Source organism: Plecotus auritus (genome assembly GCF_963455305.1).
Source record: "Plecotus auritus genome assembly, chromosome: 9".
NCBI lineage: Eukaryota > Metazoa > Chordata > Mammalia > Chiroptera > Vespertilionidae > Plecotus > Plecotus auritus.
In genome coordinates, this window is record NC_137783.1 from 18134569 (window position 1) to 18158164 (window position 23596).

Here is a 23596-nt window from a genome sequence, read left to right on the forward strand (position 1 = left end):
CGTAAAAAATCAATAATATATATATATATATATATATATATATATATATATATATATAATTTTTTTTAACTGATTTCAGAGAGCAAGGGAGAGGGTGAGAGAGATAGAAACATCAATGATGAATCATTGATCGGCTGCCTCCCCTACTGTGGATCGAGCCCGCAACCCAGGCATGTGCCCTGACCAGGAATTGAACTGTGACCTCTTGGTTCATAGGTTGATGCTCAACGACTGAAGCACACAGGCTAGGCTGGTTCACATTTTAAAAAGATCATCCTAGTTGCTGAGTGGAGATTGACCTGTGGAGGGATGAGAGTGGTGGCAGGGAGGGAGGAGGAGAAGGTTGCTGTGCTGGCAACAGCAAGTGGAGATGGTGAGAAGTGGTGGGATTGAGTTATATTTTGAGAGTAGAGCAAGGGATCTTGTTTGCTTTGATGCAAACAGTCATCAGCTGAATGTACCTCAATGCTATGGCTTAGAGGGGAATGTGTGTAATCCACAAACTCAACCCACCACTACGGATCATTCTTGTCTTGGTCCCCAGTGACCAGCAGTTCTCCTTTTCCTTGTCCTGTCCAATAGACACTGCCAGGACAGGGCTTCCAAGGCAGCCTTCTGCTAAAGTGCCGGGCTCTGCCCCTGCTCCCCACTCCCCAGGAAGTCTATAAATGCCTCACTAGACAATGGAACCCAGCCCTGGCCCATGTGGCTCAGTTGGTTGAGCATCATCACATACACTGACAGGGCTGCAGGCTTGATCCCCAGTAGGGGGCGTGCAGGAGGCATCAATGTTTGTCTCCCTTCCTCTCTAAAATCAATATAAAAACATATTTTTTAAAAAATGGAACACAGACTTTTTCAAACCTTGAAACCAGCATTTTTAAACCTTGGCCACTGGCCAGTCTGCAAGTGAAAGATGTCCCTGGAAAAACTGACCCTGCTCTTTAGCCTAGATAGAGGCCCCAATCCCAGCTCCCTGGTGTGAGCCAGACCAGGGTGAGAGCATCAACACCGTGTCCTTCCCTTCAGACTGGGGAGGGGCTCTGGAAGGACCAGCAGGGCAAGGCTGAGACCATGCCTGGCCAAGTTCTCAGAGGGAAGAAATCAAGGAATTCCTTGGAAGGAGGGAGGAACAAGGTTTGCCATTACCTCTTCCTTCACAAGCTTTGTAAATCCAGTGGTAGTAGACCATTCCTTACTGTCCCCCCAACTGAATCCTGACCACTGGCCAGTGACCCCAGGGCCTTGCTTAAGGGCCCACAGGAGAGTTTGTGGGCCGCTGTGGCTGACCCCAGCCCCACATCCCAAGCAGCTTGGAGAGATGTGGACACCACAGTGAGCTAATGGGAAAGGGTTAAACTGGATATCCCCTCCCTCCTGCCCCACTCCGGTGCCAGGCTAGATGGGTTGGAGTAGAGTTAAGTATTCCAAATTTGCTCAAAATTTGAAAAGCATTTTGCAGGCTAGTGATGAACAGGTAAACAACTAGCGGAGGGTCTGTGTCCCCTATAGAAGCAGTGGGTGAGTGTTACTGGGATGGAAACATCTACTCCAACTGTTGAATCAGACCACTGAATGGCAGGGAAATGAGACTAACCTTTCAATTTGAAGATGACAACACTGAGGGCCAATGGGGTAGCAGAGGGGTGGGCTTGGGAGGGACTTGCCCTAAGCCACATAGCTATTAGGCAGCAGGGCTGGGACCAGAACCCAGAATTTTAAAGATGCAGGATGAGGAGTGGCCGTGCTCTCCTACCTGTCCCATGTCCACACAGAAGGGCTCAGGTGTCTAACTGGGGAGAGTACAAAGCTCAGTCAGTGTCCTTTCAGGAAATGATTTCATGAACTCTGATTCTTACCCAACTGCTCTTCCCCTGCCTGAAGGGCCTCTTACCCCTTACTTAAATCCTCCCACCTGAATCTCAGTGAAGCCCTCCTCCAGGTCATGTTTTGCGACTCCTACTCCTCGGCTTCTGTTCCCTGGTACTAAATCCCGACTGCATCGGAGCACCTTCCTGGGCCTAAAATGGGTGTGGTGTCCCCAAGAGACACTGTCTACCCCTCCATCTCTGGAGTTCAAGACTGAGCCCTCTCACGTTCTTTACCCTGCATAAGGCACCTGACAAGTAGGTTAGTCACACAAGAGGACTGAATTAAATGCTCTAAGTTTAACTGGCTAATTTGTCCAGTGAAAAACAGACTCCATCTCCTTGTGTAGAAGGAAGCCCAGATCTTTGGGTAAGCTGGAAGGTCTTTGCCAATAACTCAGTCAGTCACCTTTCCAGCCTCAGACTACTCTTAACCAGTGATGTGATGATAAACAAACACTGAACAAAACCAGTGCTCTGGGGCTGGTGGCGAGGAATAACCCTGATGTGTCATGTGTGCTGGTTACATGTGGACACCCCATCATGACCGATTTCAAGCCACCAATGTGATGTCACGGACCAGAGAGTTGGGAAGAGATGCACAGTAGTGTTGTTATTTATCATTACGTATATTATACTAGTAGCCCCGTGCACGAATTCGTGCACCAGTAGTTCATTGCCGCCCTCCAGTAGCTCTCCACCCACTGCCCTGCCCTCCTGTAGCTCCCCCCAACCCCCTCATAGCTTGCTGCCCTGCCCACTCCTGTAGCTCTCTGCCGCCCGCTTGTAGCTCGCTGCCCCATCCTCCTGCTGATCCATGATCTGGTCCTTATGCTTCACGGCATAACGACCATTTGCATATTACATCTTTATTATATAGGATAGTAAATACCATTTACTACAGCTCGTAAAATTCCTGAAAATTTAATAATCAGCTCTTGTGAGCTAAGAGTTGGCCCTCCTAGGAGAAATGAGCTGCCCTGTCCTTTAGAAGAGCAGCTTCCAGTCTGAGGGGAGGACCTCTTCCCTGGTAACCTTGGTGTGTAGTGTGGGTGGATGAGAGTGCATGATTTTTCTGGTTGGCCTCTTGTGACCACAAAACCTGAAGCAAATGAGGAGTCTTCTCACCAGTCATACTTATGGGTGTAAACATCCAACTTTATAGGACAGAAAGACAATTGCAGAGTGGGGTGGAGAGGACCAACGAGGACCTGGTCACCCAGGTTCTAGTCCCCAGACTCTCTGGTTTTCCTAGCCCTGGATCTTGGGCCCATTGCTAGCTTCTTGAACCCCACTTTCCTCAGCTGTCCAGTGGGGCAACTTACCACCTGTGTTGCCCATTATCTGAGGCTCTGGTGAGGATGAAAAGCAGAAAGGGCTGTGTGAGCAGGTGAGTTCCACACCAACCGGAGTTACAGAAGATAAGAAGTCAGGCTGTGGAGGCAAGTTTGGTGTTGTCATTTACAGACCAAATGACCATGGGCAACTTACTTGAACTTCTAAAACCTCAGTTTTCTCATCTGTAACATGGGTGACTGAGGTGTATCACCCTCAGAGTGTCGGTGCCTCAATAAACACTGGTTTCATTGTCACTGCCTATATCCAGATCCACAAAACAAGTCCTTCCCTAAGGGCTTTATACAAACCTCCCAAAGGACACCGGCTTGGTCAGGAGGGGCAGGGTGTCCAGATGGTCCATCAGGACAGGACCCCTAGGACCTTCCTCTGGCAGTGGGGGAGTGGGTGGAGAGCCCAGGGACAGACTTTTCATGGCTCCCACACAGAAGGTGGTTTGTTACATTTTCCAGGGCTGGTTTCTTGAGACTTCTTGGTGATTTGTGCAGTGGAAGGCTAAACTGTGGTGAGGAGCTGGCTTGTACAAAGTGAGGAGTGACTTCAGATCAAACATCCTCTTCTCCCCCTCACAAGCCACCCAAAGCTCTTTATCTCCTCAGAGGAAGACCAAAACACTCTTGCAAGGAAAAGCCACAAAGACCCAGAGCTTTAACTCTGACAATTTTACCGTGTTTCCAAGAGGTTACACTTCCCTGTGGAAGTGAACAGTGATCTGCAGCAGGCACCACCGCTATCCCAGGCAGGAGGCCGTTGCAGCACTGAGGGGCTCCGCTGGCGAAGCCTGGCTGGGCGTGGGGGCCTCTGAGGGCTTATGATAAGGCAAGGCGGAGGAGAAAAGGGGATAAAGTAGCATTTAGGGAACTGGTGTCTGGTTCACCTTCACCATGCTACTCCCCTGTTCAGTACACCTTTGAAAAGATGAATTCTTCACATGACACCAACATTACAACTGTCGCACTGACTAGTGAATTGCCTGAGCTTTGGAGTCAACTGATGTAGGTTCAGATCCTGACTACCACTTAGCTGTGTGATCTTGGACAAGTGAGTCAACAACTCTGAATCCCTTTAATTAAGCAGGAATAATTACAGTCCATACCTCAAAGGGCTATTTTGAGGTTGAAATTTTAAAAAGTAGGTAAGATGCTTACACAAGACCCAGCATTGTGTAAAGTCAACAAATGAAACAATGGACAAGTTAAATTATTTTCATTACTAGCTTACCTCTCCAGCTTCATCTCCTGTCACTTCCCAGAATGCAATTATCTAGAAAGATTAAATTGCTCCTAGCTTTTTAAAAAATATATATTTTTATTGATTTCAGAGAGAAAGGGAGAGGGAGAGACAGACACATCAATGATGAGAGAATCATTGATCGGCTGCCTCCTGCATGCACCCTACTGGGGATCAAGCCCGCAACTCGGGCATGTGCCCTTGACTGGAATCAAACCCAGGATCCTTCAGTCTGCAGGCTGACACTCTATCCACTGAACCAAACCAGCTAGGGCTGCTCCCAGCTTTAGACATGACACTCACACTCTCCTGTTTTAGACCTACTATTTTTTTTGTACTTTTCAGCACCTGGCACATAGTGGGCACTCAATAATCTACAGACTGAACATTTGCCTGGAATTCCCTTTACACCTTTCTTCACCTGGCAAGCTTAGTTCAGGTCTGTTCCAGGAAGGCTGTCCTGAAGCCCCAGGTGGGCATATACTCCTCCAGTGTCCTGTGCACCACATGGTACTTTCCCATGTGCTACTAAAACTGTTTATGTGCCTTTCTTCCTCTCTAAACCATTAGGTCTTCTAAAGATATAGGTCTAGAGCATATCTGCATTCCCAATGCCTAGCATATGGTAGGTGCTCGATAAATGCTCAACTCTTAAATTAAGGCCACTCACCCACGGGGTGGAAACCTGTATCCCAAACATCTCCCAGGACCCATTGCCCTCTGCAGTAGGCTCAGCCAGAAGCAGGTTTCCAGCAGGTTAGGTCAACAATCAGCCAAACCCACTTCCCACTCCTTCTCCTGAGGGAAGCCATTTTTGCCCTCGCCCTAAAACAGAGGAAACTGGAGAATGGGGCATTTCCTGAAATCCGAGTTCATCAAAGCTACCCTGGTTTGTGCTCTAGGGCATTGGTACTGTATCCACTTGAACTTGGTCACCTGGGAGAGGAACTCAGTGACCCAGGAGTCTGGTGTGCAGTGATGGGGGCAGGCTGCAGACCTGGGCAACAAGGGTATATGCATGCCTCTGGCACACAACCTTTGAGTTATATGTTTGTTTTTCTGTCACTCAGATATTCGATTAAAGACAGGAATGATGTACTCCCACGTCTTCCCTGTGGTTTTAGAGCACGACTGTCTCCAGAAGCTATCATGGCTCCCCTGGGGTTACTTGGAGAAGCCCAACAGTTTAGAAGGAAGTAGGCAGGCACCATCCCACTTGAGTCACTGAAGGGCCAGGGCAGTGTCTTCTAGCTGAGGGTCAAAGATGGTGGCAGGGACAAGTCTGGCTTACACTGGGCTCTTAGAAACAACAGTGCTGACTGCAGGGTAAACTCCAAGGCTAGGGACAGAATGCTCTCTGCTCTCTGCCAGCACCCCCACTAGTGACTGCTCCACTTGGGGAGGCAGGAACCCCTTCAGGGAGGATTCCACATCACCTTGCTTTGCCGACCTGTAGGCTGCCCAAAAAGTCTTGCTTGGTTGGGCTGTTCCTTCTTTTTGAGCAAGAACTTAACATCTGAAAAAATTTAATAGGACAGTCTTTAGAAAGTAGTAACCATGAGTCTTGGGAATAATCACTGTCCCAAGGTGACAGATGTTGGCACACCAGTGGCTCCCCCACAGCTTAAAAATCAGTTCTGAGTTCCATGCCTGGTATTCGAGACCTCAAACTACCTCCCACAACTCCTCAGGGGTCTCTGAATCTGTATCATTCATTCATCTCATCCACCTCATATTGTTAACTATTGTCACATGGGTATGGTTTTGTCTTCCCTTCCAGAGGGCATGGGCCCGACTTATGTACTGCTTTCACATTTTCCTTGGCATCTGGCACAGTGCTGGGCACCAAGGGGAAGAATCACTAAGACATATTTTGCATATTAAATTCCAAGGCCAAGTACCCATCCACATTTCTATCTTAAGAGATTTCAGAGTACTTGTTTCCTTTTGAAAGTCATGTTTTAGCTTCGAAGTATCTGACAAAACTAGCGTCTGCTTTTTGGAGGTCTGATTTTAACCTGTTTGTGGAACTTTGCAAAGTATTCAAACATCAGACATATACCCTTGGCAGAAGGGTTTCAGGGAAACTCCTCAGCACAAAGCGTGGCCTCAGCAGCAGCACTGCCCGGCTCGCTCTTGGCCCTGCAGTTTCTGCCTGGCCTGGGAGCCTGTCCTCAACTGCAGGGTGACTCTCTCGGCCTCTGTGTGGAGTAGGGAAAAGCGCTTGTGGTTAGCAATCTCGAGGCACGACTCCCTGAAGTCTGAAGTAGAGGAAAAAGGAACAAAGTGTTTCAAGAAAAAAAGCGCACTGGGATTTTTGGGATTGATTTTATTTGGGCTTCTCACAGTGGTTAAGAGCCACTCTGTCTTCAGAACAATCACAGCACAGGAAATGCGTCACCGAGACTGCCCAGAAAGGTCTGACCAGCTGAATCTTATTGCTTAAAATACACAAATTCACATAACTGACAAATGGTGATGTGCCGCACACAGGAATGTGTTAGCATTTGCAAATCTTCTGACTGTAGCACCAAACCCTCGACCAACCCCTTCCTTCTCATTCACCTGGAAAACCAGACTCCACCAAATCTCCCTGGCCCCCTAACTAGTCCTTCAACTCCCTGTTTCCACCTCCCTTTGCATGCAGGGCAGCCTCCTGGAGCAGGGACAGACTGTGACTGCTGGAATCAAGCCCCGCTCCCAGGTTCCATTATCCCCGACTCCTGCCTTTAGGGTGGGACGCCGCAGTGAACCTTAACACTCAGACCAGTTCCCCACTCTAATGGGGAAGGAAACATGAGAGGGCCAGAATTTATCCATTTGATCAGTGAACTGAAGGCGGACTCATTTTGGTAAAACTTGATGTCCTTGGAGACACTTCAGTGAGTTGTTTGGGATTTTTTTTTTTTTTTTAAATGGTAGAAGGAAAGGCATCTGAGGGCTGCTGACGCACTCCCGCCCACTCTCGCTACGCACCGGCTTGCTGGCATGAGCTGGACCTCAGCATAGGAAGGTAAGCCCTGCGGTGTCTGCCAAACCTCCTGGCAATTCTGGGCAGGGCTGACGTCTGGGCCACAGCGAGTCCAAGCTTGTCCCTGAAGATCCAATTAAGCCTCCGGTCTGGAGTTCCACCTTCACCTTCTGTGCCGAGTGGTTGTGAACACCCCCCAGGGGGCTGATACCGAGGGCCAGGAGCAGCCGAGGGAGGCAGACAGGTTCAGAGCATGTTTCCATTTACAGGGAACAGAACACAGGCCTCCGCATGTCCACGGAGCAATGTGCAAATTGCAGTGATGGGTAGAGGAAAACCTCTACTTTGAGGACAGTATCTCTGGCAAACACGGGACTGCCGTCGACAATGCTGCTGAATACACCCAAGTACACAGTCAGACAATTGTTCAGTAAACAGTAAATGTGTAAAATAAATTACCTTGAGAGGGCCATATCTGCTCCAAACATGTGGTAAATGGGAACAGAATGGCTGCCAGTCAAAGTATATTCACAGGAAAACAGGGCTGGGGGCTCACACACAACAAACACACACACACAGGTTATCCAAAAAGTCATTGTATACGGACTTCACTTTGTTCAACATAGATTTTGGTTTCCTGGACTCCAAACACAGACACTCATTCACCTCACAGCCTTGGATTTGTCTATTTTTGTATACGTCTATATTTTTTCCCTTTCTTATCATAAGGTCAATGCCTAGTCTAAATGTCATCGTTCAAGAGTGGGGTAAGAACCAAACTCTTCAAATGAACAGGGCAGGGCAGGGAATGTTAGTTTCGGCTGCTTGCTTTCTCCATTCAGATTATTCCCATCAAAGCTCCACTGGTTATCTGAAGCCAAACTGCAGTAACAAGGATCCCGTGGTCCTTCTGGACGGCTCCTCCGGCTCCTCCACCCCCTCCTGGGGCCACTCAGACTCTTTACATAGACTACGATTGGTTACCCCACTCACAAGGGGAGGGGGGCATGAAAACCACAGATAACCAAGGCAATTTCCCCCCAAGTGGTTAGTTAAAACAGCAACAACGAAGTTATTCAGAATCAGGAGAAAATACTGTGTGAGAACCGGCCTATGGGGCTGCCCTTGCTCAGCACCACAGCCTCATTTGTTCAGAGAGAACAGTGAGACATACAGGCCCACAGACTGCGTGCTTGGGTTGGGGGAGGGCCCTGGCCACCTGTGGGCACAGACCAAAGGGCAGAGATGCAGAAAGCTGCCCCTCTATCCACCACTGTGACTCAGGGCTTCCTGGGCACCCACAGAAGGTCCAGAGATAGCCTCCGCACAAGCCGCTACACAAAGCATCTCCTTCTGGCTCTTTGAAGGCCGACTTGAGAAAGAGCCGCAGACTTCCCTTTTCCAGAACAGAATTCTTGCCTGCCCACTGGTAAAGCTCTTGTTTTCAGCTCGCTTTTGTTCTTTTTCTATTTTAAGAAATGAAAAACAAAGAGAAGGCAGTATAATCTTCTCCACCTGCACCAGTCTGCAGCCAGCCAGAACGTGCTGGGCAGGGATGTAGTGATGCATCGATCTCATCACCTGGAATTTGGGAATGCAACAAACCCTTACCTACCTACCACACAGCTACCCATCAGCCCTCATCCTCCCACAGGACTGGCCCAAGTCCAGCTCTGCAGACACTGGCATTGAGGGATGACAACCCCTGGGTCTCTGCAGGCTTCCTTCACCCAGGACTGAGACCTGCCGCCTCTCCCGACTGACACAGCAAGGTTCTCTTACACTAATACCAGAGCAAAAATCCACTCCATCACCAAGAGTCACCTCAGGGCACGGTCTCAGCTTCCTTCCTTGGGGACTTCTTAAACACACGGTACCTCCGACCAGGCAGGTAGTGAAATATGACTTGAAAAGGAAAAAAGGGAGATGGGTGGGGAATGAGGAATGAGTCACAGAACCAACTTCTCAGCCCTCCACAATACCGTGCTTCTATGGGGGGCGGGGCATCCACACCCCAAACTGTACCTGGAGATGTAGGAAAATGCAGAAACAAAGGGGGAAAAAAGAAGAAAAAAAAAGACCAAGTGGCTGTACCACTTTCTTGCAAAGTCACTTAATGCTTCTCTCGTGGTTCTCCCCTACCCTGGTTGCTTTGCCAAGTTCTAGATACAGGCAGGGCCTGCTCTAGCTGGGGGAGCTGCTGCTCTGGGAGTTTGGGGAGTCCTGCTCATTGATGGTGTTCAGCAGCAGGCACGCCGGTGGCCGGGGCAGGTGGGGATGCCCAAGATCTCGGGCCTGCTCCTCGGAGGGCTGGCATAGCCCTTCTTCCTCGTCACCAGGGGGCCGCACATGGCAGCTGTCGCAGAATTCCAGGGGTCCATCCAGAGCGTCGTCGATAAGTGTGCTGAACTCTTTGAGGTTGTCGTCATGGTGGCCCCGGTTGCACACACACACCTCAATGCCCGAGTCACCCGTGAAGCGGCGATGTCTGCCAGGCGTCTTGTCCTTGCTGTCGGGGAGGGCGCTGCCCTGCTCGCAGCTGTAATCTTTCAGCAGCTCCTCCTTACATTCGGAATCCTTGTCCAGGAAGGCCCCAGGGGCCAGCTCCCCCAGGTCAGCCACAGAGCTGCTGGGCTCCATTCCAGGGGCTTTGGTGGCTGCTGGGTTGGCTGGCATGTCGATGTTGGAGGGCTCAGGGTCAGCGATGATGCTCGGGGGTCTTGTGCTGCTTCTGCTGGACCCTGACAAGGGGCTGCTCTGGGCCCCCTGGGAGCCCCTGGCGGGATCAGCACCTGGGGGGTTGCCGCCTGCAGGGCCACACTGTGCAGACAGCTGCTGCTGCTGTAGTTGGAAGGCACTGTATGGTGGGGGAGGAGTTGGAGGTCGGTTCACCACTTCCTCATAAGGAGGTAGTAAATAGTTTGGCAAAAACCCTAAAATGGGGAGGTAGGGAGGAGAAATTATTGCACTGGCAATTGTTCTAGGACAGAGACATTACACATCTGTCTCTTCCCACCCCAGCATACCCACCGAGTGACAGCTACAGCTCTTGGTTGTGGGCAGGCCAGAGGGCTGTGGGAGTCACCTAATCTAGCCTCTTGAAACCTGAGAGCCCCTAAAGCTGCTTCATAGACAAAGATTTCTGCCTCTATGTCTGGAGTGAAGGCAGAGGGTTAGCAAAATGTGGTGGATGGCCAAGAGATCATTTCCGTCTGGAATGGACCTGCTTCACATGCTAGCACGTCTCCTGTTTCACGGTCAGACTGTCCTCCGTTTATGCCTCATAGGCCTCGGGGTCAGGGACCCTAACTTAGGACTCTCTGACCACTTTTTTCTTCCCTCACCCTTCCAGATGTATACCATGAAGAGGGCGTTATTCTGGGAGGTGGTAAATCTGTGTTGTCTCTCACTCTAGTGTGGCTGGAGGTGGTCTGGAAAGACAAACCAAACCTCATCCTGACTCAGATCAAGAGGAGGTGGGTTACCAGTGAAGGGTGAGGGCCTGTCATCCAAGACTTAGTAAGAACATGCCAGGTGAGTTATCTTTTCACTGTGCTGAATGCTTTGTGGCACTGATGATCTGATTGTAACTGTTAGCATTTATTGAGCACTTACTATATGCCAGGCACTGTACTAAGCACTTAACCCTTCTAGATGTGAAACTCCACATTTGTGATCACCTTTTCTACAGAACACACTGCAAAATGGCTGTGGACACCCTGAAGAGCCAGGCCTCCACAGACTGAGAGGTCCATGTCTGGAAGCCCAGAGAAGTCAGGTGAGTGCCCTTCAGTGAGTCACAGAGTTTCTTGATTCTCAGAAAGTCCAAATGTCACCTCCACACACACCTGCCCCTTTCATGGCAGCCTCTGCTCAGCACGATAGTAAACTAAATGGGAGGATTTCAGACCACTGCACTCTAAATCTCAACTCACTCACATCATCCATCATCCAACTACCTGCCTAAAAAAAATCTGCCAAAGAAGCAGAGACCTGGTCAGAACCCACACAGCGTAGATGTGGAATGGCCCAGTGCACCCCCAGCACTGGCAGCTCTGTGCTAAATGTGACTGCCCCCTTTTCCTGTACTTTCAAAGCCCTGCTCTGTGCTTGGCAAGGAGGCAAACCCCAAAGGCCTATAGGAGCCCTGGCCACCAATACACACAGTCTGTGTGTCCTGGGTTCCTGAGGGTGGAGTTGGGGGGCTTTGGGGTACGTACTGAAATAAAATGGCAGCGCTGAGTAATTGTGGGCTTCCCGGTAGGCAATCAGGTTGATTTCATGTTGCCGCTGCTGGGCCTGAAGGCGGTGTTTGGCTCGGCGGTGGTGGCAGACACAGCAGCAACTCAGGATGATGATGATGGTCCACACCAGCCAGAACCCTGGGGTGGGGAAGCAGACAGAGAGGCAGGGACATAGTGAACACCAGCCAGAGGGCAGCTCTCAGAACAGGGAGGCTCCCGGCAGTGCCCACCTGGTCAACGTGGGAACTGTCAGGCCTCGCTCAGCGAATTCACATTTAGAACCTGCATTCCATTTTCATAAATGTTTGTGCCGAAGTGAAAGACACGTGGGATGGAAGAGGGCAGGATTGTAAGAATGACAGTAAAGGAGGCCACTCAGTCTGGGGGGCCTCCAGGGGCCTTGGCGGAAGGGCAGAGTGCCAAGGCAACTCTCCAGCCCCACGGGTCCTCCCATATTTTTGGTTTGATGGGTATTATATATGCTCCCCTTTTAGGACAGTGTACTCTTCCTCTGTTAGGAGACCTCTGAGAGCCCAGCCAGTGTGGCTCAGTGGTTGAGCATCAACCCAGGAACCAGGAGGTCACGGTTCAATTCCCGGTCAGGGCACATGCCTGGGTTTCAGGCTCGATCCCCAGTGTGGGGTGTACGGAAAGCAGCTGATCAATGATTCTCTCTCATCATTGATGTTTCTGTCTCTCTCCCGTCCTCTCTGAAATCAATAAAAACGTATTTTTAAAAAAGAGATCTCTGAGAAAATGCTCTAACTTCTCTTAGTGTCCATCTTCTCCCACGAGGACAGCTCCAGGCTTACTTTTGCTGCTTATTATCAGGCTACTCACCAAAAGCAAAGAGCCTCTCAAAATCGCCACAACTCAGCTGATTATTAACTACAAAGGGGCCTCGGAGGGGCTGCCTGATAAAGCAATTCTTAGCGTTTTCCTGGTATCATCAAAAGGATCTGGGGCTTTTCTCTACCATGTACCCTCCATAATGTAAGAATCCCTAAAGTTAGAAGTGGAAAATTCTAATTGCCTCAGGTCCATCTCTTCCCCAGGGAGTGCAAATGACTTCCTCAGCTCTTGATATAATCCAGTACAATTCCATCTCCTAGTCACACAATCCACTCCCACCTCCTTTGGGCCTGCAGTTGCCTTAGACTCAGGGCCATGAGCAGCCTCCCTCCTTCCACCCTGTCCCAGAGAGGGGTAGAGGAGCAGGGGAGAAGGCCCACAGCCCTCTTTTCTCCGGGTGCATTATTTCTTCTCATTTCCCACTGGTTCTTAGTGACTCCTCTCCAATTTTCAAATGTATACAAAAAAGCTTTCTAAATATTTTCTTTAATTTACGAGCAATTTTGTTTTAAAATATATACACACATGGGGGAACTGGAATGAAAAACACAAAAAAAGTGACCTATCTTTAAGTAGTGAGATTATGACAAATTTTAATTTTCTTTCCCCAATTATTTTCTTCTTTCAAATTATAAAAATCAAAACAAAGTAAATGAAAACTTAATATATCTGTGATTAATTTTATTTTTGCAGGTTTTTATTTTAAAACTTAATATATTTCTGGATGGATTTTCAAATTACTCTGGGAATATATTCATATAATGAAATGACAGGCATCATTAAAAATTATTCATAGATACTATTTTTTAAAAGATGTTTCTAATCCTAATATATAAAGAGCCAGGGTCCGTAACGTCCAAAACAACCAAACGGACGACCGAACGCCAGGCTGCCTGCATAGCAAGCTTGGGTGGGCAGGGACTGGCGAGCGGGCTGAACTGCTGACCTCTCAGTCCCTCCTGGGTCACGGGCGCCGCAGTGACCCAGCACTGACTGCCGCCGCCAAGGCGGGTGCGATGCGATTGGTCGGGGCGGGCCCGCCATCGCCCCATGATCCCCCCGCAGAGGGAGGCCCAGGCCACCAGCCAGGGGGCTCTGCGATCACCCCAAAGAGGGAGGCCCAAGCTACCCAGCCGGCGGCAGTGGGTGGGGCCTCCCTCTGCGGGGTGATCAATCACAGGGCTCCCGGACTTCGAGAGGGCGCAGGCCGGGCTGAAGGACCCCCCACCCCGAGCGCATGAATTTCGTGCACCGGGCTCTAATATTAAATAAAAAAGCAGATTACAAAACAGTATAAAATATGATCCCAATTTCTGCTTTAAAAAAAAGTATATCTAAACATCTAGTAATGATCAGGAAGTTAATCCCAAGGTTATTCCTGGATAACAGGGCATATTTCTGGTACCAGCTCCTTCATTTTTTGCTTATCTACATTTCCTAATTTTTCTAATGTGAATGTACTTCTTAGAAATTAAAAAATGGATCTGGCCCTAGCCGGTTTGGTTCAGTGGATAAAGCATCAGCCTGCGGACTGAAGGGTCCCAGGTTCAATTCCAGGCAAGGGCACATGCCTGCATTTTGGGCTCAATCCCGAGTAGGGGGGCCGTACAGGAGGCAGCCAATCAATGGTTCTTATCATTGATGTGTCCATCTCTCTCCCCCTCTCTTCCTCTCTGAAATCAATAAAAACATATATCAAAAAATTTTATCTGAGGAACAATTTGCAGGTAAATTGTTATTAAATGAGAATAGATTATATTATTGTTCATTTATTGTCTATTCTGAATAACTTCAGATTTTTTCCATTACAAATGCTACATCTAGTTTTTATCATCTGCTTTATAATTATAAATCTGTTTAGAATCTGCTAAGTATTTCCACATGTACTTCTTGCCAGAATGAGCTAACATCATGTTTTTTTTGTATGCTTTTTGAAAGGCTTCCTGCTCCCTACACAGACCTATAAATGAATAGAATCCTGATTTTTTTTTGTTTGTTTGTACCAAAACTCACTATTACAAAAGATCCCACTGACATTTAGGGTGTGGCCTCTGGCAACAGCTCTTTCTGTTCCCCAGGTGTGTCCCCACTGAATCTCCCCACAAAGCCAGCCTTACAGGGTGAGATGGCAAGGCAGTACAGCTGTCAGGCTCTGGCAAGCTGTGTGGCACCTAACTGCTTGTGGTACGTGTTCAATGGAACTTTCTGCAGAGCCCTGGCAACAGGAGAACAGGCGGAGGGCAATGAGCGGAGGAATTTTCCCAATAGCAGACAGAAAAACCTCATTCCCAACCAGAGAACATAAACTTAATTTGAAGTTTGAAGTCTTCTTCCCCTTCCCAGATTCACTACTGACATTTGCTTATTCAACTTACATTTCTCTCCTGTTGCTGGATGACTGAAGACTAGACAGACACTGTTGGTGGAGCCCCGAGGATGGTGTTGAGGCCAGAAAGGAGCTCTGGGAGAGCACTGGCTACCTGCTGCCATCCTATAACAGCTCCTCCAGGTCAATCTAGTTAGCTCCCAGCCTCTTAGGTGGGACTGCATTGGAGAAAGGCTCCGCAAATAAGCACAGTGCATTCTGCTGAAGGGCCTGACTCCAAATGTATTTAAAAGTCACCAAGATTCTGGGCTGAACACTCTTTTTATATTGTCTATATTTCTCTTATTTCCCAGCATAACCTTCATATTTCTGTGTTACTTGATAATTTAGAAAATACATTCTTCCATTAGGTCAGGAGTGGGGAACTTTTTTTCTGCCAAGGGCCTTTTGGATATTTATTACATCATTCATGGGCCATACAAAATTATCAACTTAGAAGTTAGCCTGCTGTATTTGGTCATTTAATTAACTCACTGCTAATGCCTTGGCAGGGCCAAACCAAATGGTTTCGTTGGCCGTACATGGCCCTGGGGCTGGACGTTCCCCACCCCTGCATTAAATAATCAACATTTAACTCTATTACTTTTTACTTCTAGAGTCATTTTTTTAGTAGTTTCTTACCTAAAGGTAAACCCACTTTTAACTTTCATGCCACAATATACATGATCTAAGGCAGTAGTTCTCAGCTTTTAAATATGCTTAAAACACACAACACAGAAAACAAAAACATGCTTTTAACAGGAAAAATCTCCTGCATTGGTTTTCACACTGGCCAAATACTTCTGGTTTCCTCTGCTCTAGGCATGTGGGTAGGATGAACTTCTTGGTCCCTTTTTGATTGGATAAGGCACTGAGACTGGCTTTAACTAATGAATTGGTATTGGAAATGACACATCTTTTAGAGGCCAGGATACTGCTTGCTGATGTGAGACTCTCCATGAGTGTTCCTTCTGCCATGGCAATTGGCAACATTCCAGAGAGTGACTTTAGGGTCTGTCTGGTCCCAGAGGATGATGAAGTGGGAACAAAGCTCCCAACCAATCTGTGACACACACATACTATAGTGTGAGAAGTAAACCTGTTGTTTTAACCCACTAGGAGTTTGGACTTGTTTGTTACTGCAGCATAACCTAGACTGACTGATGTAATGAGTTTACAGGCTTTTCTGGTGAGAGAGTATTTAACCAGTTAACTGCCACGCGTCCAAAATGGAAACCATCCCCACTGCGTCTATAGACATTTATGGCACACAAAGGGTTAAAGGGTTCAGCAGATTCTTTTTCCCCCCATTGATTTTTATTTTTTTAAAATATATTTTTATTGATATTTTACAGAGAAGAAGGAAGAGGGATAGAAAGTTAGGAACATCGATGAGAGAGAAACATCGATCAGCTGCCTCCTGCACACCTCCTACTGGGGATGTGCCCGCAACCAAAGTACGTGCCCTTGACCGGAATCGAACCTGGTACCTTTCAGTCCGCAGGCCGACGCTCTATCCACTGAGCCAAACCGGTTTCGGCCCCCCATTGATTTTTAGATAGAGTGAAAAGAAGATGGAGAGACACAGAGAGAGAGAGACATCAACGTGAGACAGATACATCACTGGTTGCCTCCTGCATGTACCATGAGCTAAGAATCGAGCCTGCAACTGAAGTACGTGCCCTTGACCGGAATCAAACCTGAGACCCTTCAGTCTGCAGACCGACACTCTATCCACTGAGCCAAACAAGCTAGGGCAGATTAATCAGATTCGTAAGCAGATCCTTGATCCAGAAAAAGGCTGCAATCCACTGAACTGTAAGTATATTAGAAAAAAATGGCCTTTTTTTAAAAAAAGGAAAAATTAAGCAGGTCAAAGGGGACTAGGGGAAGAAAAGGACAACTGGATTACTGTGTGAATAAAAACTATGGGAAAACTAAAGTTGGGAGCAGAATGGGTCTAGTGGTACATGTGATGACATGGTATTATTATAGTAAAGGTCCAGAAAAGACCTCTAATGAGCTGGTCCCACTTAATGGAAGGTACATGGCATCCACTTAATGGAAGGTAGAAGGCATTCTTGTCTGACCCTCACAAAACGGATCCTCCTGGGAGCCATTCCAGTCAAAGCAGTGTCCTATCAACTTTCAAGGGGGAATATCCAGACTAATCCTTAATGGAGTTGTGCCAACTTTTGATCTCTTTGCTAGATTTCACAAACAAGGAAGAGCTTAAGAAAGGAAAACTTAATGAAAGTGACACACAGTGAAAGACAGACAGCATGCCCTCCTTCCCAAACACATAACTACCCAGCGATTAAATCCCTCAATGACAACTTTGAAATGTGTGACCTCATGGTGGGGGGCATTTGTCATGCTAAGCAAAATGGAAACATGTTTTTAAAAACAATCAGAGTCCAATGTTCACCAGAGTCCACAATAAACTTGAGAAAACACCACTCCCCAACTGGCAGGAAATTCCTCATTAGGAAGCCACAGCATACTGTAAATTAGCTCTCCTTTTACAGGATGGTACGTGACCCCCCGGGCTCCTTATACCTCTCAGCAGGAGCTCCTGCCACTATCACTGTGGAAAAGGCCTGAATTTGGGAAATGATTTCAGAGGACTTGCAACTTTATCTCAAAGACTGGACAGGTTTCCTATAAGCATGACTGCAAATAGAAAAGAAAAGAGTCAGACAACCTGGGTACAAATCCCAGCTCACAAAACCATTTCCTAGCTTTGTGACCGATCCTTTTTTTTTACTTCCCTCATCGGTAAAATGGGGAGAATGATGCTCTCTACCTACTTGGTCACTGTGAGGAAAATTAGCTAATATATGCAGAGTATTCAGAACCATGCCTGGTATACAAGCTAAGTTCCCCAGCTTATTATTACTACTGTTGTTACAGGCATGGTTTTAAATTTCCCTTTTAATCCATAAAAAAGCAAGAGTAAGGAACAAGTCCAAAGTCTGCTTCTAGTTTCTATTCTTGTCTAAATTCATTGGAAAACCAACCCATCTACACTGATCAACCTGCCTTTGTTCTGAAGCCTGGAGAGCTAGGCAACTGGGGTCCAGTCAGGGCTTGGAAGAAGGCCCCAACTCCCCGCTCTCCACTTTGCTCAGCAGGGCAAGTGCCCTAGGCCTTCCTTAAGAGCAGCTCAACAATAGGTATCTTAAGACAAACTGAAAATTAAGAAAAAGATTAATATGTGAAAAGATGGGCAGCATTAACTGAATTTGCTAATAATGTTTCATGTCATCTCAGGGAAATTCCACTGTCTAGAAACACTCCCCTGTGCCTCATTAAAGCCCCAACCAGGGGAAATTGATGCCTGATTGAAGTTCCCCAAAATTATGTTAGGAGCAGAAATTCCTAACTCTGACCTCTCCCTAGAAAGTGGAGCTGAATGAATGGAAAGAGCTGTGAGATGAGAATTGGGAGGTCCAGGTTCAAGGCTCTTTGGCCTTGAATATGTTCCTGGCTTCCCCGGGTCTCATTTTTGTTGTTGTTGTTGTTGGTTTGGTTGCATCTTTAGGTGGAAAGTAAATATGCACATTCGAGACCCTCCATGACCTGGGCCCATCACCCTCCAGCCTGGCTCTTGGCATTCTGGACGGCTTTGGAGTGAGGAGCACTGACCTTACTACTCGGCTGCATACCCCTGGTCCAGAGACCCAGGATGATGTGTACCTAGCAGGGTGTTCTTAAGGTGAAATGAGACGATGTGCATGAAGAACCTGCTTAGTGCCTGGCACTACGGGAGTTCTATGCACGTTAGCACCCATGTTATCACCATTTCTTCCTAGTCAAGCCGCAGGGGAAAGATTAACAATGTGATCCATACTCTGTTCTTTCTCACTGGGCCTTGGCCTATGGTGCTCCTCGGCCTGGAAAATCATTCTATCCTTGACCATGTGTTTAAATCTATCTACCTTTTAAGACCCACTTCAAATGCTACTTCTTCCACCCAGCCTGCCTGACTCCTATCCAGCCAAAGCAAACTCTCCTTTGGACATTCATAGCAGTTCTGGCAAATACATTCTGCTCTCTACTTTGTGTTACTACAGGGCATTCTTGATGGCAAGGATTATATCTGCCCACATTTTCCAACACACAAGAGGCCAGAGCATTCAGCAGGAACTTGTTAGAATTGCAAATTCTCAGGTCCGCCTCAGACCTATTGAATCAAAATATCTGGGAGTAGAGCCCAGAAAACTGTGCTTTAATGAGTCCTCCAGGAAATTCAGATGCTTGCCCAAGTTCAAGAACCACTGAAATAAGGGTTTGCTGAACGATTACATGATTGAATGATGAGTCAAAGTTCAAGTGTGTGTGTATGTGTGTGTGTGTGTGTGTGTGTGTGTGTGTGTGGAGTTAAAGTTCAAGTGTGTGTGTGTGTGTGTGTGTGTGTGTGTGTGTGTCCACGCACGCACATGTGTGTGTGAGTGACAGTCCTCAGCACACAGAAAAATTCAGCTTAATAGAGATAAAAGGGTTGGAACAAATGGCATTTTTCCCCCTTGAAACCTTCTGCCAAGGATTTCCTGGCTGATATTTTCTTCCTTCCAAAGTAAAGAGACAAAAAGAATAACCCAAAGCCCATTACTTTCACATTTTAGGCAAAGTTTAGAGGCAATTAGAGGGAATAGGTTTCAAGGCTACAAAAAGTACAGTTTTGATGAGAACTGAAACGACACATTCCGACACTCAACCTCTCTCTATACACATCAGGTGAAGGTCAAGACCCTAATAAGGAGGAAAACCAAGGAATCCTCAGGGGGGTGGGACACTCTGGGCATCTCCTGACCAAGAAGCCACTCTGAGCACAGGTGAGAGGAAAGTTTTGCTTTACAGTCTCCGTCCCTGCAGAACTTAGAAAGCATGAACCAAATGGTATAATGGTGAGTCCTTTCTCCTCGTCCAGATTCCGGTTTTCTATCTGGCCTCCCCTTTCCCAGCTGACCATAACTGGAGACATAACTGGCCACTCGTGCAGCTCTTCCTCTGGCTTTTTCAAGCCTCCCTGCCATCTGGGTCTCCCTGTCCCGCCACCCTGCCCTGGCTTCGGTGACCCGATTCTGGTGGCTACTGAGTCTGCTCTGCCAACAGCCCAGAAGGCTCTGTCAGTCTGAGATGGGGCCATCAACTCCAGCCCTTTCCGCAACTGATGGGCCTGGGCCAGGCCCCAGAAAAACAAACTGTCAGCTTTGTGGCTTTTTGGCAGCCCGGCTTCAACTTTTGTTTTAACAAGGGGTGGGAGGGAGAATTTGAACCCTGTGGTTATCCGCATTTTAAAACATTTAAACAGAGTCTGTCCACCTGCTTGGCACTTTGTGTTCTCCAGTAAGTCCCTCAGCCCCACCCCTTCTAAAATAGCAACAATAATTCTGAGCCTCCTTGGTGGCTGCTTATATAGTATATGGGAGGACTGAGGGGAAAGGGGGATAACCTGAGGTCTATCTTCTCCTTGGGAGAGGAGTCTACACTTGACCCCCAACTGGGATTCCTCAGAAAGGTCCTCAGTCCTCAAAGGGGAAGGACCAGGGTGATAAGAGGTCCTGTTTTGTAAAAACCACTCCCACTGGCTACAAGATCCTTTTGCTTTTAGAGGGCGTCTTCCTGGCCAAGAGTCTAATTTCCTCTCCATACCAGATAATAGCCCTTCTAGCTGCTTCCTGACCATATCACTGATGTGGGGGGAATAAGGAACTCAGAAAGGAGAGAGGGAATATGGGGCAGGGGTGATGGTGGCAATAAGGGAATGGTTTGACAAACAAGTCCAAAGTTCATTTCCAAATGGAGGGAGTGAGGGGTGCTTAGAATTATCTGGAGAAACAGTCTATCATTTCCTATCTCAGTGACCGTTGTGAGAACCACTGCAGTGCTGGTCACCTGCCCTAAGGACTCTCCCACCCTCCCATTCTTCCTCGAGCATCTGATAGTGTATCTGATAGCGTCTTGTCTGAATACCCCGAAGATCAGAGTACAAAGTGTGTTAGTGAACAATATCACCACCCTTGGGCAACTCTGGAAGGTACAAGTGGTCCTGGCCTCAACCAAACCAGTGGCAAGACAAGGACTGTCTGTCTCCACAGGCCAATGAGCTGACAGTAACAGGTTGGGTGCACTGGAAAAGCCTCCAGACACTTCAGCTTGAGAGCACAGGGCTCCCTCTCTCCAGGAGGGCTCTGTAGGCAGGAGCTACAGAAAGATAATCCCTTTGAGAGGGACCCTCAGAAACAGAAGCAGCTCCTTGATGCTCCATGAGGAGTTCCAGAATCTTGTAGTTTTGTTTTTTAATTGATTTCAGAGAGAGGAAGGGAGAAGGAGATAGAAACATCAATGATGAGAGAGAATCCTCCTGCATGTCCCCTACTGAGGATCAAACCCGTAAACAGGCATGTGCCCTAATGGGGAATCAAACCATGACCTCCTGGTTCATAGGTCAACGCTCAGCCAGTGAGCCACACTGGCCAGAAACCTTGTGGTTCTTATTTAAAAAATAAATAAAAAATGGATTTACAGCCATTCAGAGAGCCCAGCTCGGCATTCACAGCAGCTTAGCTGCTGAAACCTCTTTTCACAAAGAGGGCAAGCCTGGGAGTCTGGGATGCCCATGGAAAGGCCTAAGGTTATCACTGCTCGGCACACACTGAAATGAGCATCGAAGAGAACACAGGCAGGTGTTTCTGCAGCAGACCTGGTAATCACAGCCTCTTTTTTTTTTTTTAATATATTTTATTGACTTTTCACAGAGAGGAAGGGAGAGGGATAGAGAGCCAGAAACATCGATGAGAGAGAAACATTGATCAGCTGCCTCCCGCACACTCCCCACCGGGTATGTGCCCGCAACCAAGGCACATGCCCCTGACCGGAATCGAACCCGGGACCCTTGAGTCTGCAGGCCGACGCTCTATCCACTGAGCCAAACTGGTCAGGGCAACCACAGCCTCTTAAGAAGACCCAGACCAGTGGTCGGCAAACCTCGGCTCGCGAGCCACATGCGGCTCTTTGGCCCCTTGAGTGTGGCTCTTCCACAAAATACCACGGCCTGGGCGAGTCTATTTTGAAGAAGTGGCGTTAGAAGAAGTTTAAGTTTAAAAAATTTGGCTCTCAAAAGAAATTTCAATCGCTGTACTGTTGATATTTGGCTCTGTTGACTAATGAGTTTGCCGACCACTGGCCCAGACCATATTCTTCAGTCTCTAGCCCACAATGTCCAAAGAACATCAGAGCCCTCCTCCTCTACAGAGGAATCACTTCTGGAACCAGGAAATTGATTCTACTTGCCAACACTGCCCCCAAGAGAATGAGAAAAAGGCTGACCAGTCCCCGGTTTTCCAATGACAATGAGCAGAGGCAGTAACCAGCAGCCCGGGGGCTCCAAGAAACCTCCAGCCAAGAACTTACACCAGAGTTCATAGTAGTAGTTGCAGCACTGAGACTGTCCACAGCAGTGTCCTGTGTCACAGATGTAGCTCTGATTGTTGGTACCCACACAGGTTTCCTTATCCTAAAAAATAAATAAATAAATAAAATTTAGCATATTAAATTACTTCTCATCCCCCTCTTTCTGGTTATCTGCTCACTCTCCACCAAAATGGCTTGTATCAATATTTATTCCATTAAGAAAAAAATATTAGAGAGAACAGCAAATTTAAGAGGGGAGGGAAAATGGTTTATTAAAGGGAGAAGAGGCCCTGGGCCAGGAAGCTCAGTTGATTGGAGCATCGACTCAATGTGTCAAGGTTGTGGGTTTGATCCCCGGTCAGGGGGATGTACAAGGGTCCACCAATGAATGCTTAAATAAGTGGACTGGCACATCAATGTTTCTCTCCTCTCTCTCTCTCTCTCTCTCTCTCTCTCTCTCTCTAAATCAATTATTTTTTTAAGGTCTACAGTATAAAAAAAAAAAAAAGGAAGAAGAGGATTCAGCACACACAGCTGACTGGTAAAGAGCAGAGTTCTTCTCAAACAGGAAAGGGTTATGTCATTTTCTTTATATCCAAGCAGAAACACTGGATATTCCAGTGTTAAACTCAGCTGGTAACAAGGTGATGATTCTCTGTAATTAACAGTGGTTTTAAATAAAACCAGCTTTTCTGTGAAAGTTCCTGGAATAATTAATGCAGTATGGATTCTAAGATTAGGATTAGCATCTAGTCAGGCATTACATCCTCCCTTCAAAACACAAGATCTCCAAGGTTAATTACACTGTGATTCAAACAAAGGCTAAAAAACCAGCTACTAAATTCTTCACATTTAAGAGGTGACCTGCTCAAATGACCTAATCCAAATTCAATTTGCTAGATCATTTTTAGCATATTGAATGATCTCTTAATAATCTTGACTGGATATAAGATTCATATTGTCCCTTCTCAGGGACAGCTACAAAAAAGGTACTGCTGGGTAACCAGCTAGCAGTTTTTTGCCAAATTCTATTTGCAGCACTGGGGAATGGAAATGGAGGTGAAAAAGAGTTTTTACACTTCACACTTTAAATATGAAATATCCCACCAGCCAACCTGAACTTCAGCCCAAAATATTATCTGGACCACAATGTATATGATGAGACCTGTAAATCACCTGCTCTATCTGGCTTTCAACATTTCTTTATTCTAAAGAAGTAACACATGGGTTTACTGAACACTGTTTTGTGCTAAGCACTGAGCTGGGTAAGAGGACTATGCAAAGATAAGTA

General features: G+C 47.3%; 1 protein-coding gene across 4 annotated transcripts in view; it reads right to left on the bottom strand.

Moving 5' to 3' along the window:
* Positions 1-6764: 6764 nt before the first annotated feature.
* The window catches only part of WBP1L (WW domain binding protein 1 like), a 55371-nt gene continuing 38539 nt past the window's right edge, over positions 6765-23596 (bottom strand). Inside the window, exons 2-6 of one of the 4 annotated variants that reach the window (XR_013959062.1) lie at positions 22306-22408; positions 11646-11807; positions 9451-10358; positions 9250-9330; positions 7368-7818 (exon numbers count right to left, since the gene is read on the bottom strand). Coding sequence is in view for 2 of the 4 variants with exons in the window: in XM_080642136.1 (XP_080498262.1) it covers positions 9610-10358; positions 11646-11807; positions 22306-22408 (1014 nt within the window). In the remaining 2 variants the exon portion in view is untranslated. Of the gene's footprint in view, positions 10359-11645; positions 11808-22305; positions 22409-23596 lie in introns of all 4 variants that reach the window. The other 3 variants (XR_013959061.1, XM_080642136.1, XM_080642137.1) reach the window with 3 other exon arrangements.